The 19022-nt window shown below is 43.4% G+C and overlaps 1 protein-coding gene across 2 annotated transcripts in view; it reads left to right on the plus strand.

Annotated features, from left to right (window-relative positions):
• The first annotated feature begins 5 nt into the window (after positions 1–5).
• grb14 (growth factor receptor-bound protein 14) overlaps positions 6–19022 on the plus strand; it is a 34816-nt gene continuing 15799 nt past the window's right edge. For both annotated transcript variants that reach the window (XR_004556239.1, XM_034134467.1), the window contains exons 1-3: positions 6–157; positions 9284–9498; positions 11913–12042. Coding sequence is in view for 1 of the 2 variants with exons in the window: in XM_034134467.1 (XP_033990358.1) it covers positions 9311–9498; positions 11913–12042 (318 nt within the window). In the remaining variant the exon portion in view is untranslated. The remainder of the gene's footprint in view (positions 158–9283; positions 9499–11912; positions 12043–19022) is intronic.

The following is a 19022-nucleotide window of genomic DNA, read 5'->3' on the forward strand; positions in this document are numbered from 1 at the left end:
TCTGTTATCCACAACAGGTAAAACGTGCTCAGTGTGTGACGTCCTGCAGGGCACGTTACAGTAGAGCACCTGGGCTACACGTGTGCTATTCATTCCCCACTGGAGCAGCGATATGAAGACCAGCTTTCAAGATTTAAACTGGAGAAAGAGGCTCCAGGTAAGTTCAGCTGTAAAAAGAAAAGAGAGGAATAAAATCCACGTTTCAACTGGGGGTTATAGTCGGTTCGAGCTGGCGTAGGAAGCAGCAGTAGCCTCACTGCTACGGATTCGCTGCTCACTGTGCATTGTTATGCGTTGTTGAACTTTGTTGTTGAATTGCATGTTCTTTATTCATAATAAAAAAAATAAAAAAACAGTCATTTACTATGGAGAATTCTCGCAATATGTTACGTTAATTTACAGCCCAGAAGTCGTTAATGTTTTCGAAAATAGTTAGACATCGAGACGGAAGCTTCCAATGACTTTTTTCTAATGTTAGTAGCCTACTACAAACTTTACAGTTACACTTAACATCAAGGTCGTGCTTTCTCCCACACCTAAATAAAATATACCAGTTTGCAGTCCTCGAATATTAACAGACTGTTATCGACGCATTTAGGTTTAAAAACAAACAGTAATTGCTAACACAGGGTTGCCAACTTTGGGTACCTGGCTGGAGTGAGATTTTGATATCATGGGTTTAATTACACATATGCGCACTAAATGACTGCTATCGTGTCAGTAGCGGGACCTTAGCATATATATAGGATATATATATACAATATATACAAATACACAATAATGGACACAGACTATAAAGGGCACACAGTTTCATTCACTAATGAAAGTCAAACACATGTTTGTTTCCACTGTTTTATTGTGTGCCTGTCGCGATAAGCAAATAATTGACTTATCGTTCGATAAATAAAAATGAACTCGATAAATTGCCATTTACATGAGGATGTGACTAGCAGTTATAGTTATATTATTTATTATCATTATGTCAGTGGTCTAAAATGGCCATACAACGGTGCCGACAATATTATCGTTTATCGCAATAATTTCCGGGAAAATGTATCCAACAAAATTAATTATCGTGAGAGGCTTATACATGAAACACACACACACAAACACATCTACAGACTTACTCCAAACTGCCAAATATATTAATTAACACACTCTCACTCTGATATACTCTTTGACTCTATTTTGGCCTAGTAGAACCAGGGCCGTATCCAGGATTTCCTAAATACCGAGGTCCAAACATGCTAGGGGGGTTCGGGGGTATACTCCCCCGAGATTTCCGGGATTTTCATGATCTAGTTAGGTGCTTTTTAAGTCCTGTGGGGGGTCACAAATTGGATAATATATCGATTTCAAACCATGTCAGTGGGCTGCAGCATAAATTATGGCATCCGTCGTAACGGTCTCTTTGCGGAAAGGGACGGAGCCCATGGCCACGCCCCTTGACATATACGATCTCTCCCTCCATGGGGTAGAGTGGAGAGGCACTGTTGTGACACCCTGATTTTTCTGTGCCTGTGCAACTTGGGGTCCAAGTGGAGGCAGCTGTCAGCTTGCCCAAGAGCCGGAGAAAGAGAATATATGCCAGAGACCTGCCCCTTCGGAAGAGGGGAAGAAGCTGAAGGATGTCGTCCAGGCGCTGAGCAGATGGACAGGCCCGCATAGTGACTGTGTCCAGAGCCACACCAATGAAGGTTAGGCTCTGAGAGGGGTTCAGACAACTCTTCTCCATGTTCACCTTGAAGCCTAGTCGAGCGACATGAGAGAGAAGGAGAGCCGTGTCCTGGGTCGACTGCAACCGGGATGGTGCACAGATCAACCAGTCGTCTAAGTATGGCAGAATCTTCATACCGTGAGACTGCAGGGGCGAGAGGGCTGCCGCGTCACACCTGGTGAACACCCTTGGGGAGAGGGAGAGTCCGAATTGGAGCACCCTGAACTGGAAATGACGGCCTCTGAAGGCAAAACAAAGAAACTGCCTGTGATGAGGCACAATAGGCACATGAAAATAAGCGTCCTTCAAGTCGACGGACGTGAACCATTCCCCCCTGGCAACGGTACGAAGAACGTCCGCTGTGCTCAGCATATGGAAAGGTCAAATCTTTAGGAACTTGTTGAGTCCCCTCAGATCGAGGATTGGGCGAAGTCCACCGCCTTTCTTCCTTACCAGGAAGTAGGTAGAGTAGAAGCCCCCGGGCTGTGAGATGGGGTCCACCGGCTCGATTGCACCCTTGGCAAGGAGGACTGACAGCTCCTGGTTTAGGGCTACTTTTTTTGCCGGGTCGCTTATGGTGGTCATTTTGACCCGGCTGAAGGCTGGGGGCCGGCGTCGGAACTGAAGCTTGTACCCTTGGGTTAAGGTGGAAACCACCCAGGGGTCTGAAGCTTGAGCTACCCAGTAGTCGAGCTGCTGCTGGAAGAAATAACCGACAGCCGGCCCCAGACCCTCAGTACCTTGCCCCCCAGCCTCTGGAGGCTCTGGGGGGGCAACGGTTAGGCACCGGATGCCGAGGCTGCCTTGGGGGCGAGTTAGCAGGTGGTGCAGCTGGTAGTGGGCCGGCCCCCTCGTGGGACGCTGAGGCACATGGTGGGCACCGGGGTGAGCCGGTGGATGGGAGCGGCCTCGGGAGGCAGACGCGGAACCTCTAGGCCTACCGAGGGGGGGCATGTCTCTGCGAAGAGCTGAGAACAGTTGCCTGGTCTGACTAGCTTGGACAGTCCGTTCGAGCACCTGTACGGCAGGTGAACCAAACAGCTTCCCCGGCTCCACTCCATTTCCATTGCAGCGCGTAGCTCGCTTTAAGCGTGCCGTGTCGTGCCGTCCCCTTTTTTGGTTGTGCTTCCACTAGGCCTCGTTCCGGCGCGGCACGGCGCGGGGCCACTTTTTCCCCTCTTTTCTGGCCCTAGAAAATTGTGGTTCTATCGGGGCCAACAAACAGGGCTGAGTCGGGCTGAGTATGCTAAACTAGAGAGAGGAGCGCTGGCAAGAGGGCTAGAACTACAACAAGATGGACATATTTGACCGTGATTTAATTGTAATACACGTTTCAAAATGATGCCGAAGTAACAACATACTGATACCGGTTAGTAAAAACCATGAATTAATGCTTTGTCAAGTCTGCAGACAGACGGCAGGCGAAAAACCTTTTAAAATTCGTGTTTTTCTAGATGGAGATTGGCTAAGCTAACGCAGTATATGCCCCGACCGTCCACACTCACAACAACGGCCTATACAGACATAAATAAAGCAGCGACTGTATTCACCATGACACAGGCAGTCTGTGGTGTGTACTTGTTTAACTTTTGTCGAGTTTCTGAACATATATAAGGAGCTGTGAGCTCTGAGTGCTCACAGCTAACGGCTGTGTTGTGCTTCTGGATTTCTCATTGAAGATGACGTCACGGCTCCGCCTACACTGCGTTACTATAGTAACTACCCCAGTTCCTAAACTGTAATGGAAGCGCAGCATGAAGTGAGTCGGCCCTGTTAAGGCCCAACGCGGCCAAGCCGTACCGAGCCGTACCGAGTGTGGCCGAGGCCGACCGTGTAGTGGAAATGCGCCATTAGTGTCCCTCCAGCATGCATGTAACTCCCTCAGATACTCACAAGAGAGAGGAACGGTAAAGGTGGCGGGTGCCAGAGTGTGCCTGAAGATTGCACTGGCAGGCGCTGTTTCTGGCTGCCGTACATCCAGCTGCTGGCGAGCCAGTGCCATGTGAATGACGGCACCCATGGAGCTGTCATCTGCCCCCTCAGAGTATCCATGAGCTGAGTGACAGGAGCCAGGCCCAGAAGCATGGGATGGGCCCTCCTCGTCATACTCATTAAAATGAGTGGCTGAAGCTGCCATCGAGACCACATCGTCATTAGGAACCAGCTCAGCCATGGGTGGATTGGGTGCAGCGGCGTGCTCTGTACGGGCACCAGAATGGAGAGCCAGGAGGAGTGACTTCATCTGGGCTAGCTCAGTACTTAGCAGGTTTAGTCCTCTTCTTGGGCGGGGCAGCCTCTGCGGCCCAACACCTAGGATGGGTAGGTTGGGCTGGAGTCGACTGTGCAGGGGGAAGGCCACCCTCAGCCAGTAGTTCTACCTCGGCTAGTCTAGCAGCTCTTACCGCACGAGGCATGATGGTGCAATTCCTGCACGGGTCCTCCGAAAGGCCCTCCCTCAGATGCTCGAGGCCAAGACAAGAGGGGCAAAGGTCATGGCCATACAGGTGTTACAGCCGTTAAACATAGCGAGAGTACCAACGAAAACTCCACACTAATTGCTGCTGGCAGCTTAAGTCAGTCTGAGCAAGAGCACTCAGCTGACTGTAAATAACCGGGCCAGGAAACAATATATGCAGTGAGAGGGGAGTGAGCACAATATTAGTTAGCGTTAGCGTGAGCGCTCTGCTACTGGGCTGAAAAATGAAGTCAGTTAACGGTATATATGCCATGAGAGGAGAGCGGGGATACTCTCTCCACTAGCGCCGTAGCAAGTTAGCCTAAGCGAGAGCACTCAGCTAACTGGAGGATGGAACAGGAACCAATTGTGTGCCGTGAGAGGGGAGCAAAGACACTCTCTTCACTAGCGCCGTAACGAGTTAACTTTGAGCGAGAGCACTCAGCTAACTGGAGGATGGAACAGGTAAGGAACCAAATGTGTGCAGTGAGAGGGGAGCGAAGACGCTCTCTTCACTAGTGCAGTAACAAGTTAGCTTGAGCGAGAGCACTCGGCTAACTTGGGGACACAATTATTTATTAGCTTGAGAATAGATAGCACAATCAGAAAGAAATGGCAGCGATCTCACCGACTGACGTGCAGGAGCGTCCGCTCTTTACCGGTCCGGAGCTCCTGGGAGTCCGAGCGGTGAACACCGCGGTTCCCTCCCTTGGGAGGGGGACAGCTCGTCGCAGCCTTTGAAGGGCGAGCGTTTTATATGAGCTAGACTAATCGATTTTTTTCAATAGGCTAGCTTGGCTTCTACTCATAGAGTAGTAACCTGTGCAGCGAGAAGATGAAAAAGGACTGAACTCGTTGACAACACCGGAACTTATGCCTTCCAGGGTCATACGAGGTCACATGTGACTTTGTTGATATAAATATTCGACCTGCGCATGCGCGAGACAGAAGATATTCAGTGCTAAGCAGTAAGGATTAAATAGAACTACTGCTGTTCTCAAAACAGGAGGGAGAAACACTGTTTCTGTATCACAATGTATGGCATAGGCCTACTGTCTAAGTTTAAAATAAGTTATCCTTATACATTTGCAGCAGATTAAAATAGCACAACCTTTTGGAAAACATTCGGTTGTCTTTTCTTCCCCACAACTTTTCATAAAACACTTAGATGATACAATAAGTGACAAGTAGTAGCCATTAACAGTAGGGATGCCAATTTTGGGGCCGATCGCCGATCCGATCGAGTGGGCGGGGCCTAAATGGAAGATTTAAACATCACTTTAAATCTTCCATTTAAAGTGATGTTTAAAACTCAGTTAATGGGGCTCATTCACTGGAGCTTCCACAAACAACAATCAACTTAATTATTACATTCAAATTATGTATATTATTCAAGTTTACATTCACTTTGGATAATACCACGGGAGAAATGAGCGGAAGCGCTCTCTTTTCCTCTCTCTCCCTCTCTCTCTCCCCCTCTCTCCCCCTCTCTCCCCCTCCTGACAGCCCGTCAGTATCGTCTCATGCAGCTCGCTGATCCAGTAATGTGTGAGGCCGACAATGAAGAATAAACATATTTATAACTAGTTTAGCTTGTTCCAGAGGTAGATAAAATAGCTAAGTGTGTTAGGTCTAACTCTTGTGTGTTTCGCTCCGCTCACCGGTCCGTCACAGCGGGTGGAGCTGCAGGATTTCTGCTTCACACACACGTTGCATACCGCTATTTTACTGTCTTTTTCGGACACCTTAAAATAATGCCAGACCGGTGAAGCCATTTTGGCGAGCTTGTTTTGCCGCGTACAGAAAAAAGTGTCATGTATTTTACGTCATGCGATCGGCCCTCGCGATCGGCATGTTTAGAGCGCACCGATCGATCGGTAGAGAGTGAGTATCGGCAGATCTCGATCGGTGACCGATCGATCGGAGCATCCCTAATTAACAGCAACTCAGAAGACACAATAAAGTTGTAAGAAGAATCATTACAGCTGTCTCACATTATAAATGGGCTAGTAGGATTTTGTCTGTAAAGAAGCTGCTGCAGCACAAGTGTTAACCCAACCACCCTCTCCATGTAGTTTCCAACAGCTGCTTTCACTCCATGGCATTCCACGTAAGCTAACTGAAAGAGGTCACAAGTAGTAACCTTACATTAGATGGACAGAGAGCATCAAGCTGAACTGGACAGCTGTAGCTCAACTTGAACACATGATATTATTTAGCATTACCTATGTTGTCTATACTACTGCAATTATTTGAGACAACATGACAATTGCAGCATGAGTCTCTGTAAGCCGTTCCATCTTCCTCCACTGTGAGGCTCATAAAGCCAAGGAGAGGGGAGCCACATGCCTGGTCAACCCCTCCTGCTATGACTCAGTCCTCCTTCTCTGTGGGTTGTGAACATCCCCAGGAGGAGACAAGGTTGTAACAAGATCCTCAAGTCTTTGGTGGACGGGCAGAGAGAGCATCAGTCACAGGGTGCTCAAGGCGAGCTGGCTGAGTGGACATAGACTGTAGCACATTTCCTCTGCTTTCTCTTCAAAAGCTGGGAGACTGATAGGAAAAGTTAGGGGTTTTCTGAGATGGATGCATGACCCACATAGTAAGTAATGTTAGCAATGGAGCATAAAGGAGATCTTCAATGTCCTTGTGGTGTAGGGCAGCTATTCAACATGCCAAAACATAGCCTATGGCAGGTGAGGTTGTCTTTTCAGCAGATGTAAACCTTGTAGCATTTAGTGAGGTATACCTGTTGTTAGGGACACACCCAGCAGCCGCAGGTTGTTGGCCACTATTTCCAACTGGATAGTAAGGTGGAATATCCGGTTTTCACCCTCTCCTTGACTATGCTCTTCTGAGGAGTGGCCTGCAGGATGGCTTTAGCAAATGTGAGGAGATGACTGCAAGACTAGAATAGAGTGCCACCCCATTAAACAAATTGATAATCTAAACTACATTTTAGAAGTGCTGTAGAAATACTGTCTATACTTCAATCACCTTACAGACCTGTCAATTGGCAAGCCAGCAAACTAAGTGCAGGCCCTTTTGGTGCTGTGGCCCTGAAAACTGAGCTAATGAGGTTGATTGGCAGCAGCCAGGGCCTAAGCTCCAACAGGATGCGTGTTTAAAAAATATCCCATAAATTATATTAAAACTTAATCTGTGCATAATTAAAGACAAAGTAATGTGACTCATTGATTCATGATTTGATAATGGTTTTATTAATTTTATAATAACAGAAAACAATTGTTTAAACTTAAACCAACATTTATTATATGGTTAAATAAGATACAAAATATGACCATATCTAGGTGGTCCATACACGCAGTATATAGCAATTACCTGACACCTTTCAGTTTTTTGTTTACTTTTTCACTGCCCTATACTTTGGCATGCATGCTCAACAGCAAACATAAAGCATAAAAAACCCCAGAATTTTGCAAGTAAATTATGATGTTAACTTGACATTTAGTCATCATTATAAGAGAATGAATTAGTAGTTTGTCGTATAAAACAATATTGCAGAGAAAACATTCAATAAATCTCCCTGCTGGTTAGTTAGTCCTGCTAAAGAGTTTATTAGCAGTAAGTCCTTCTAGTAAAATAACTCTCTTTCAGTTATTTGAAACACTGTAATTATGTCCCTTAAAATAGATGTAGTGTTCATCCTGTGAAATTAGCATTTGTATTGACTGATACCAAAGGAATGTGTTCTATGTTATGGGTTATTTCTGTCCCTCATGCTCCTTGTGTCAGTCCACTGTTGGACCTTAGTAGAATCTCCTGCTGCTGTCTGCTCTCCAAAACATGACTTACTGTGTTGGTTTTACCTCTTAAGTCTTAGAAGCACTAGCACATCAGTGTGCAGAGTATTCTGGTGATCAGCTGTTTCTCTCGTGTTCATGTTATGCTTTTTACGTGCACATAATAGCAATTATGTTCAAAGGCAACCCAAGCCATGTAGGGCTGTATTATTATGAAAGATGCATTTCAGAGAGAGTAAATTAATGTAGACAGAGATACACAGGTCATTGGGATAAGTCTGATTTCCATATCTTGATTTTCCAGTTAGAAAAGGTATTCTCTTGGAAGGTAAAACAACTGGGACTGGACCACTGCACGTCATGTATACCAAAGTAATTGAGTTATCCCTGTCTTCTGTTAATGTGGTGAGGTATTGCTTTAACCCTATGCTGCCTGTTGGTCTGTATCTCTAGGAGCCTGTCCTCCCCTGGTCAGACTCTGTTACACATTACCTTTCAGAAAGATGTTATCATCACAACCATCCCCCACATGGAGCCTGTCACAGAATGACACAGCCCACAACAAAACCAATCTGCTGGGCTGGCTACTCTGTACAACCACATGCCTTCTGCAGTGCACTAAGTTAAAGTGCAATTTGGATCCCTGTGCAAAGTCCATGACAAAAGAACAGTTCGTTTTATATAACTGGCGGCCCTCATGTACTTATTACTGAGCTTAAGTCATCCACTTTGTGTAAGTGTGCTTTGTGTGCATATATTCTGCCTTCTAGGTTTCAAAGGGAGCTATAAAAAAAAGCAAACATATAAACAAAATACTTGAGGCTGAACAAATTAGGCAATTATTAGTAGTGTGAGAGCAAAGATGGCTGCTTTTGGAGTAATTGTGTTAAAAATATCTTTATTGTGGTGGATCATGTTTGGGTAGGAGGGATCGTTTTGCCCCCACTGGGCCAGCCTCGATGAGCCAGAGAGGTGTGTGTGTGTGTGTGTGTGTGTGTGTGTGTGTGTGTGTGTGTGTGTGTGTGTGTGTGTGTGTGTGTGTGTGTGTGTGTGTGTGTGTGTGTGTGTGTGTGTGTGTGTGTGTGTGTGTGTGTGTGTGTGTGTGTGTGTGTGTGTGTGTGTGTGTGTGTGTGTGTGTGTGTGTGTGTGTGTGTGTGTGTGTGTGTGTGTGTGTGTGTGTGTGTGTGTGTGTGTGTGTGTGTGTGTGTGTGTGTGTGTGTGTGTGTGTGTGTGTGTGTGTGTGTGTGTGTTCGCTCTGCTGTGCTGAGCTGTGAGCAGAGGAGCCCCGCCAGCCAGCTTGCTCTAACTGCACACAGTCCAACAGCTCGTCTCTTCTCTCTGCTCCAGATGATGCCTTGGATTTAGCCGGCCCACATGAGTGATATGAATAACACACTGGATGGAATACACACTTCTGGAAGCCTCGAGGAGAAAGCAGAGATTTATCAGAGTGGCAAGGGTAATGTGAGTGGTTTTCCCAGCCCAACCCTTATCCCTTTGCGAGCTCCTTTACCAACACCAAATGCTCAGAAGATCAGGACTACGCTCTGCAAGGGGAACAGGTATGGCACGTTTATCTTTGCACTTGCTGACACCAGTTTGTTTAAAAGATTCAATAAATAAAAAGATTCAGTTGCACTAACAACGTGTTGCCTAGTTTACACTTGAGCTGCCCTGCAGAAGAATAGTACACTCTTTGTATTTGCAGGAGTGACACACAAAGGTCTATTTGAAAGCTGTAGTGTAGACTTTGTACCTGTAAACACAATTGGCTCGACCCAAACGCAGCTGTCAATGGAGTGTAATGTACTATTTCAACAGTGCAGTGAAAGACCTGGAATCAAATCAAGCACCTGTTAGTTTGTGGGAGATAATTAGTAACTCAGTAACTGCTGTGTTTACAGAGCAGTAAAGAAAGCGTCAGTCAGAGAATGCACCTTTCACAAACTGAGGCCCTTTCTTCTGCAAGTGTGCGGAAATCCAATCTTAGCCTTATGATAATCAAATATGGTATTGTCTTTTATCTGTTAAAGGTCCCATGACATGGCCATTTCTACTGATCATAATTCCATTGTTGAGGTCTACTAGAATAGATTTACATTGTTCAATGTTCCAAACTCACATTGGTTTCTCATACAGCATCTCTGTATAGTATGTGTATTCACTCTCTGTCCTAAACGGCTTGTTGGAGCTCCTGCTCCCCCCCCCCCCGCCCCCCCTATGAGCCCAGTGTGCTCTGATTGGTCAGCTCGCCCACTCTGTTCTGATGAGTCCACCACCGTTACAGCGGAACATCAGTGATTATGTGTTACAATGGCGTTTGTTAGCAACCAGAAAATGACACCAGTAATGACAAACAGATGAGAATGCTGCGTGGGGTCTAGGTGCCGTGTTGGCGGGACATTGCAGGGCTCGCTGCTCCGCCCTTTGAGGCTCGAGAAGCGGCCAGTGTGAGCTGTATTACTGGTATCATTTCCTGGTTGCTGCGTGAGGTCTGCGAGACAGCGAGACAACGCGAAACTCAGCCTGAACTCAGCCTGAGCACACACACACACAATCGTAGCCTGGCTGTGAGTTTGTGTGTGTGCTCAGGCTGAGTTCAGGCTGAGTTTCGCTGTGTCTCGCTGTCTCAGGCTGAGTTCAGGCTGAGTTTCGCTGTGTCTCGCTGTCTCAGGCTGAGTTCAGGCTGAGAAATCCGCGGAGCAGCGGCTGAGAAAAGATAAGGCTGAGTGAGTGTGTGTGTGTGTGTGTGTGAGGAAGTCTGCGGATTGGTCCAAATGTAGCCGTTGCGTCACTTAGCCCCTTATGTCACTACGACCCAGGAAAAAAGAAATGGAAAAATAAAAATCTCCAACGAGGCGTTCTGGGGCAGCATAGACAGGTATTTTCTGTGTTAGAGTTTTACTCGCTACAGGGTGTACTTTGAGGGTTCGTGACTTTGCAGACCGTTTACATGCATAAAAAGCTACATAACACACAAGGGGACGGGTAATAACCGCATGACATGGGACCTTTAACATAATTTTCAGATTCATTCAGATTTTAGTTTACTGTAAGGACATGTTGAATACATTTTAGTACTAGACAAATCATCCATCCTGGCTACTGTTTAGTGCATCACATTCGCTAAAGCATTCCCTTAGGGGTTGTGTTAAGTGAGTGACACTTATTTATAACATTTTGAGATTATGACTATTTTCGATAACACAAAACCTTTTTTTCTTTCTGCTAGCTAATACATGTTAGTGGTTAAATCAGGGGCAGCTCATGCACTGCATTATCTTATCAAAGTCTGATGGTGTGTGGGGTGAGTCGCTGTGTGGTTGAGAGCGGGAGGAGTCCATGCAGAGACAGACTAGTGTTTCTCTCAGTTTATCACCTGCTTCGTTTATACTCCCCATTCCTCTACATGAGACACATGCAGCAAATAAACCAGCAATGTGTTGTAACAGCTCTTCAAGGTACATGTTGCAAAATCAGTCTAGCATAAAGTCTAATATTATGATGTTACAATCAGACTGACAGGCAAGATAGGAAGTGTTTATTTGTATCAATCTCTTTAAAAGCTTGATTTCCACTGCAGGTTTCTTGCAATAAAATACAAATTGTTTATCTGCTTGATACATAGTTTCCCTGTAGCTTCTTTGTATGATTAACTGTAACTTTGAGTGTGTAATATTCAACCAAAATGACACAATGGAAACGTGTTTTGTTATTGCTTTACCCTAACATCAAATAGAATTGGGTGGACATTATACATTGGCCAAACAATCTGCTTTTTTGAGAACTAATTTTAAATTCAAGTCTATTTTATATGTATAGCCTAATATGGCAAAATGGGGCTTTGACATTTGTACAGCATACCACCCTCTATCTTTTCGATCCTCACATTTAAAACAAGATGTGACTAATATTTGCCACATTTTGAGCAGCATCTGTTTGTTTATCTCTCTGTCTGTATTTATTTTCCTTTTAGGAGCAATGAAAAGGGAGAAGATTCAATCTCTTCCCCTGTTCCAAACCCTTTCCCTGAGCTCATCGCCTCAACCCTCACCCCCCTCCTCTATGAATGTTTATTACCATCGACCAAAAGTAGTGCAACTCAGGTGAGTGTCCCATTTCATTTACAGTACTAGAAGGTGTTTGTTTTACGGAGCCCCTAAAGGTTAATGGAGAAGGAAAAAAAAGTATCTTGTGCGCACGATATACTTTCCCGTTCGCACGAAATACTATTTTGTGCGCACAAGATAGTATTTCGTACGAACGAGAAAGTATTTCGTTAGTTTCTCGTTCGCACGAGAAAGTTACCGGTGCGCCAAGTAGGAAGTGGAGCACAGAGGAGACAACCGTTTCATTCCAGACTGTTATGTTTATGTGGAGAAATGGCAGTGCATACATTATTTGAGATATATTTCAAACTCGGACTTCATTTAGGGACATTTTGGCCAGGGGTTTAGAGCTATTTGTTTAAGCACCGGATTCGCAAAACAGAAGAGTCTGTAAACCAGTCTGCTTTGATCTATGAATTCCTGTCCGTGACTCTCACAGTATCTGCTGCCCACAGCTGTTTTATAGAAGGAAAACCTCCTTCACTTTATGAAATCTCTGCGGCACCAGTGGCCTGTACTGGCATATCCAGGGTCTGTTGAACTGGCTTCGTCGTACAGGGCACTGGAGGCAGTAACGTGCAACTCAGCAGAATCTGAGAAGAGCAGCACCAGCTTTTACTTCACTGTGTTTCCCTTCATTAGAACAGCTGAATAGAGATCGAGGCTGCTACGTTTAACCACACACACATCGAACTGCCAGAGAATTTCCCCTATTACTCGTTTTATGAAGGAGATGTCCGGTCACCAGGGCGCATGATGTGTGTGTGCTTGTGCTCAGCTCCGCTCTGTGTGTGTGTGTTCGGTGTGTTTGTGTGTGTCCGACACCACCGGCATTTGTTTTCAAATTACCATGAACAGTAATTTACACACATCTGGTTCTCCATAGTTATATGTGTATTCCCAAGTGAAAGAAATTTGTTTAATCTTAATCTCGATGTAGTGCTATAGTCCTGCCAGAGTGCACCGGAACGAACAACACTATCATAAACAAATGCCCACACACACACACACACACACACACACACACACACACACACACCCTGGCGACCAGACATATTCTTCATAAAACTAATAATATGGCGTAATAATCGGGCAGTTCGATGTGTTTTACCATAAGAAAGTATCTTGTGCGAACGAGAAAATATATCGTGCGCGCAAATTAATAAAGCGTGGCCTCGTATTTGAATTGAGGCCACGAATTACATCTCGTGCGCACGAATTAATAAAACGTGGCCTCGGTTTATTTATTTTTCTCTCTATGAACCCTCCAGGGCTCCGTAATTTGTGACACAAAGAGTCATTCTATTTATAATAAAATAATAAATAAGGCCTCTGCTGAACAAATAACAGAAAAACAACTGCAGGCCATAATAAGATTTAAATAAATGCATTGTTACATGTCTGGCTTGCGAATTATCTACAACGTCAGGGCATATGGATGGTAGAACCAGTTATGTGAGTGTGTGGATTCACACTGATGAGATTAAAAAGCACACGTAGACACTTCACATGCACAATGTTACTACTTCGAAGAGCCTATATATATTCCTACATACAGTGGCTATTAAACAATGTCAACATGGGCAATACATATGTCTGATACCACATGTTGATATTGCATCATACATTTTATTATAAATGTATGTTTAACACAGGAAATACCTGGCTTAGTGCCCAGCAGCCATTCACTGTACCTTTGTCTTTGAGCACATGTTGTGTGATGTGCACTGAATGTGGGGAAGTACCTGCTTGTCCCAGAAAAGGTTTTCAGTCCAATCTAGATCTCAAGTTTATTTTTTTGTATTTGTTTAGTCCCGCCCCTCTTAGTTGATGTTGCTACACCTTTCCCTTTAAGTGTAGCAGGGGCCCATTTGCAGGTAAAATGATAACAAACACAGATTTACCACTCTAAATAAATTCATAGTAGCCGTTAAAACAATGGGTCTTTGATCTCAAACAGAAGTAGTTAAAGGTTTCTCATTGCTAACAATTGGCTGACATTACAACAGTAGCTAGCACTTTTTATTGTTGGCTGACTTGTTGGAATAAAAGAACTCTTAATGCTTATCAGCTTACACTGTTGGTAGTAAGCTAGTAACCTGGGAATGTTAAGACCGCATTGACCAGACAAGCAAATTGCATCATGCGTTCCTTGAATTGTGCTTTAGTGTTTTTGGAAAGGTGTCTGCAGCTTTTGTTGTTTGAAGCTACAATCTAAAGATCTCTTAATTCTGGAAATGGATCAGTCTGAAACAAATGACCTGGAAATGATGCAGGTGATACACAACTCATTATGAATAATCATTTAGTTTATGAACTCTCTTTACCCTAATGAAAGTCAGAAGAAAAAACAACTATGCACAGCAAAATATTACTTAATATGACTCTGAGATCTGTTGTTGATTTGTACATTTATAAAAACCCACTGCCAAATTCTAAAAAGAGAGCACATTCATTATGTTAGAAAGCTAACAATTATGGGTCTGCTTCAAAAGTGCATGGGTTTTAAAATGGATTTTGTCTATACATTTTCCAGGGCTATTAAATGTGTCTGGTTTGTCAACCACTAGATATTTCCTGGATGCGGATCCCTACAGAATACTGTATGCTGAAGTTGATTTCAGGTTTTTCAGTATCTTTGTGGTATGTGTGTATCTATGTGTGCATGTGTAGCAGCGGGGGGCAGCTAAAAGCAATGACTCATAGGAAAGCTTGAAATTATAGAGCTCAGCAGTTACCAAGGACTATCAGCAGCGTAGACCTCTCTGTGCGCATGTGTTGCTTTCATGCTGAGAAGGAAAAAATACAGAATGCATAAAAAAGTTAATTTTATGTTGTTTTTATCGGAAGCTATCATTGAACTGGAAGTAGATGTGTGATTGAAACGAGTCTGATCAAATGTGTGGTTGTCTCCACTTCATATGCAAATCTCAAATGAACCCTTCTGCTCTATTCCATCCTCACTCAATTCAACGTTTAAAATAAGACAATTACAGAGTGATTGCTAATTCTTCTATCCTCTCAACAGCCTATTGTAAATACGGGCCAGGGATCTGCACAGATTTGGCATTTTCTTTGATAAATGCGTGAACAATCCTCAAGTTTCTCAGTGGAGGAGCAATATGACACCCTGTTGACCTCACTCTGCGACAATGTGGCGTCCTTGTAAGCAAATCCTAAAGTGCTCCTTATGTATCTCGTTGATGAGGCCTGTGCCTGCACCTTGTGGGCCTGACAACCTCTTACAATGTCCTTTCAGCAGCGGTATTGGGAAGACAAAGGGAGTATGTCAGAGTGAAACAGCTGTTTTCGTGTCACAATCCTCATGTCACAGGGTTATGACCTTTTTTCAGTTGCGCTCAAGAAACCAATGACATCATTGTTCCAACTGTGCAGCATTCATCCCCTCACCCACCCTTCTGACTTTCATATAAAGGAAAATTGTCTATTGAGTTTCCCAGTGTGTCGCTTTGGGTAGTCATTTTCCTATCAGTTACAATTATCTGAAAATAATAATCTTCTACTAAGGACAGGCTTAGATTATGAAATGAAAAGGCAAGGAAAATCAGGAGCGTCAGTAGATGTGGCATCTGAAAACAACTCAGTGTGTAGCTGACCATGTTTTGAGGTTTACAGTTAATTTGATTGAGATTTGGCTAGATTCTTAGCTTGACTTTGCTTTGTTTTACACAGGCTTGAAAGCTATTTCACTCTAGACTGGATTTAATCTGGTTTAAAACTGGTTTTAGCTAACCCCCCTGTTATCCCTGTGTTTCAGCGTCATGGTTCATTTCTATAACAACACGACCAAGTCATGACTGCCACATTATTATTATTTGATGTTATGAAAAAGTGCCTTTCATTCAAGAAACCTTTCATGCTACAAATTGTTCAATTGGCAGACAGTTCTCTGTTGACATTGTTTGAATGGGTCAAATTAATTCCAAAAATATTTAGATAATTAATTATAAGTGTAATTGTTCCTGCTTTACTCTATTTTATCATCATGTTACACTGAATGTTATCATTTTTTGACTGACAAAACATTACATTTTTCCACTTTCCTACATTTTATAGACCAGACGTTTAATCAATGACTCAAGAAAACTATCCTTAGCTTATTCGATTGTGGGAATAATTATTTAGTACCGTGTATTCCTCCATGATGCAATCGCAAAATAAACTGCACACACACGCCTGTGTCCAGAGTGTTCAGTTCAGCCATATGTCTCAGAGGAAATGCCTGCCCCTATAGAGATGTTATTTCAGATGCAACATGCATGTCCGTGTTCTCTGACTTTCAGCCTCTCCTCTACAGCAGATGTAATAGAGTCTCCAGGGTCACACTTAGTAAATATAAAACATTTTGTTCATGTTCCCTCCATTCAGTTACTAAATAGTTTGTCAGAGAGCTGCTTACTGAACGAAAAGAGCTATGCTGAAGCCATAACTTCTGTAATTGTATACCTTATTTAACTTTACATGTTGGAATACATATGTAATATATTATTGAAAACTGATAAGAACAATATATTTCAATAGTTTCATGTGAGAATCAGATGATTTAGAATTAGTAGTAGGGCTGAACGATTAATCGATTTTAAATCGAAATCGCGATTTTAAATGATACGATTATCAAATCGCAAAGCCTGCGATTTTTTTTTTTATTTCTTTTTTTTACTTCTTGTGTGTCAGTCATCCACACCAATCAGAAGTGCTGTACTCCACATGTACCAGCCATTGTTAACCAATCAGAAGTGGCCCATGATAGAAGGTGATAGACAGATTGATCCAATCACCTGCCAAGTATTTTTGAAAGTGCCTGCCCTTTCCAAATGGCTTCCAATGGAGCTTTCCTAGATGGTTTGGTGAAACAAACCATCTATTACAGGGTGAATCTTAAACTGAAGCTTGACTTTAAAGCAACCCAACGGAAGTTTCATGTAAGTTTAGTTCTTTCACTCGTAGCTCGGGCTGCGGGGTGCTAGAGACGGGAGCATGTTGATGCGACCTTCCTAGCCGGAGATATGGCCGCATTTTACAATAAACTTCCGTTGGGTCGCTTAAAAACAAATATCGCAAATCGAATCGCAATCGCAATATTTGTCAGAAAAATCGCAATTCTATTTTTTCCCAAAATCGTGCAGCCCTAATTAGTAGTCATGCTTTGCAAATTCAACACATCGTTTTTATATGTGTTATATACAGGAAGTCATCTGAGGTTAGATGCATGTGCAGCTCCTTCATTTCTCTCCATGTCTGTCTCTCTCGCTAACTTCTTTCAGAGTGACAGTCATGTGGAATAAAATGTTGTTTCTTATTGGTGTGAACACGCTTTATCACCCTGACCCTTTCCGGGCTCTGATGCTAGGCTTAGATAATCTGTGTAAAGGAGTAAACACATTTTTATCAGAACTACACTCCATGTTTTGTTCTCCCAACTTTTTTTACAGTGTGTTTTCACTTCCTGAACATTAATTGCAACATTTGGTAGCCTCAAAATGTCTTATACAGTGTAATAGTTGTACCACCTTTAAGTGTCACAACAGCCAATATGGAAAACTGGACAAACCAATGAGCGGAAGCATCTCTCATACAGTCTATCGACATGTTCATTCTTTCATTTAATCGTTTATTTGAAGAGGGACAATGCACATTAATGAACACTTAAGACAAATAATGCTTCAAGTGTAAATATGCCGGATTTGAGCTTTGAGCTAAGTGGTTGCCTCCTCGTTTTGCAGGATGGATATTGAAATACTGTGTATCTCTTGCTGTTTTATAGTTTAACCCTGATTACCCCTGCCCAGAGGGGGGGTTATACACATGCAAACCACCCCACCTCTGGTTGCTGTCTTGTTACTTTGACAGAGCCGGCAAGGGGTCTTGGTTTGATCATCCGTGGTCAAGGACAATGTGTCTGGAGCTGGCTTTGTTATGGGAGTTGTGGAGTCTCTGTTATCATTCTGGCTCCATTAATTCCAATTCATTTTAGCTGTGTGATAACTAACAGCGTCTGCTTGTCTGCACTCTCACAAGTCAATGCGCTGTGTTTCCAGATAAACATGAAGCCTGTTGTGGGAGGGTCCTCTTTCCCTGTCTGTTCTCATGAGTTGAAATGAAGGACAATGGTTGGTGCTGGTGAGGAGACTAAAGTAATATAGACCCATGCTCATATTACAATGCTGTTCACAGGCCTTTTATTCTAGCTTTGCAAGGTTACAGTGAGAGAGAGGATTCGAAACATTGCTGCTTTACCTCTCTTGGATGCAGTTTCTTTTTTTTTATTATATTGTGGGGCTTTATTTGTTATAAAAGAGAGACAGTAGAGGAATGACATGCTGTAAACTGTCAGGCCAGTCAGGAATCTACCCGGTGGCTCGCAGCTCTGGGCATTGCACGCATGTGGTATGCACCCTAACCCCTCAACTACCATGTCGCCTTAGGAAGCACTTCTGTGTCCCAAAATATTTACATTTGGACAGCTTTCACACCATGTGTAAATGTAACTTGAAAAACATAGTACATATTGTCTTTAACAAATAAAGTACAGTATTACCACAGCTGTGTGTGTGTGGCCTTCATCATAGCTTTATTAAAATGGAGTCTGTCCTGGGGCACAAGCAGTTGTTCAGACTTGTGCTTACTATTATTTCTACATATAACAAATGTACATATCCTACTTCAGCTCAGCTGAGTTGTGTGAGCTGAAGTAGGTGGAAGTTTAAATACTGACTTACAGAGTGAAACCAGGACTGGGTTTGATTTGTCTGTGTATTTTTATTTTTATTTGGATAAATATACTAGTGGAAATGTAAGGTGCATTTGCATGTGTTAAACTCGAGGCAAACAGTATAGTGCAGAGTTTATTGACCTATATAAACGTGTAAATCTTTACAATTGTATTTTTAATTTGAATTTCAAGTTTGTATTACTCTGTTGGACTGAGGCTTGAGAATGAGCGTGTCTTGTAAAGA

Source organism: Trematomus bernacchii, unplaced genomic scaffold, assembly GCF_902827165.1.
Source record: "Trematomus bernacchii unplaced genomic scaffold, fTreBer1.1, whole genome shotgun sequence".
NCBI classification, from domain to species: domain Eukaryota; kingdom Metazoa; phylum Chordata; class Actinopteri; order Perciformes; family Nototheniidae; genus Trematomus; species Trematomus bernacchii.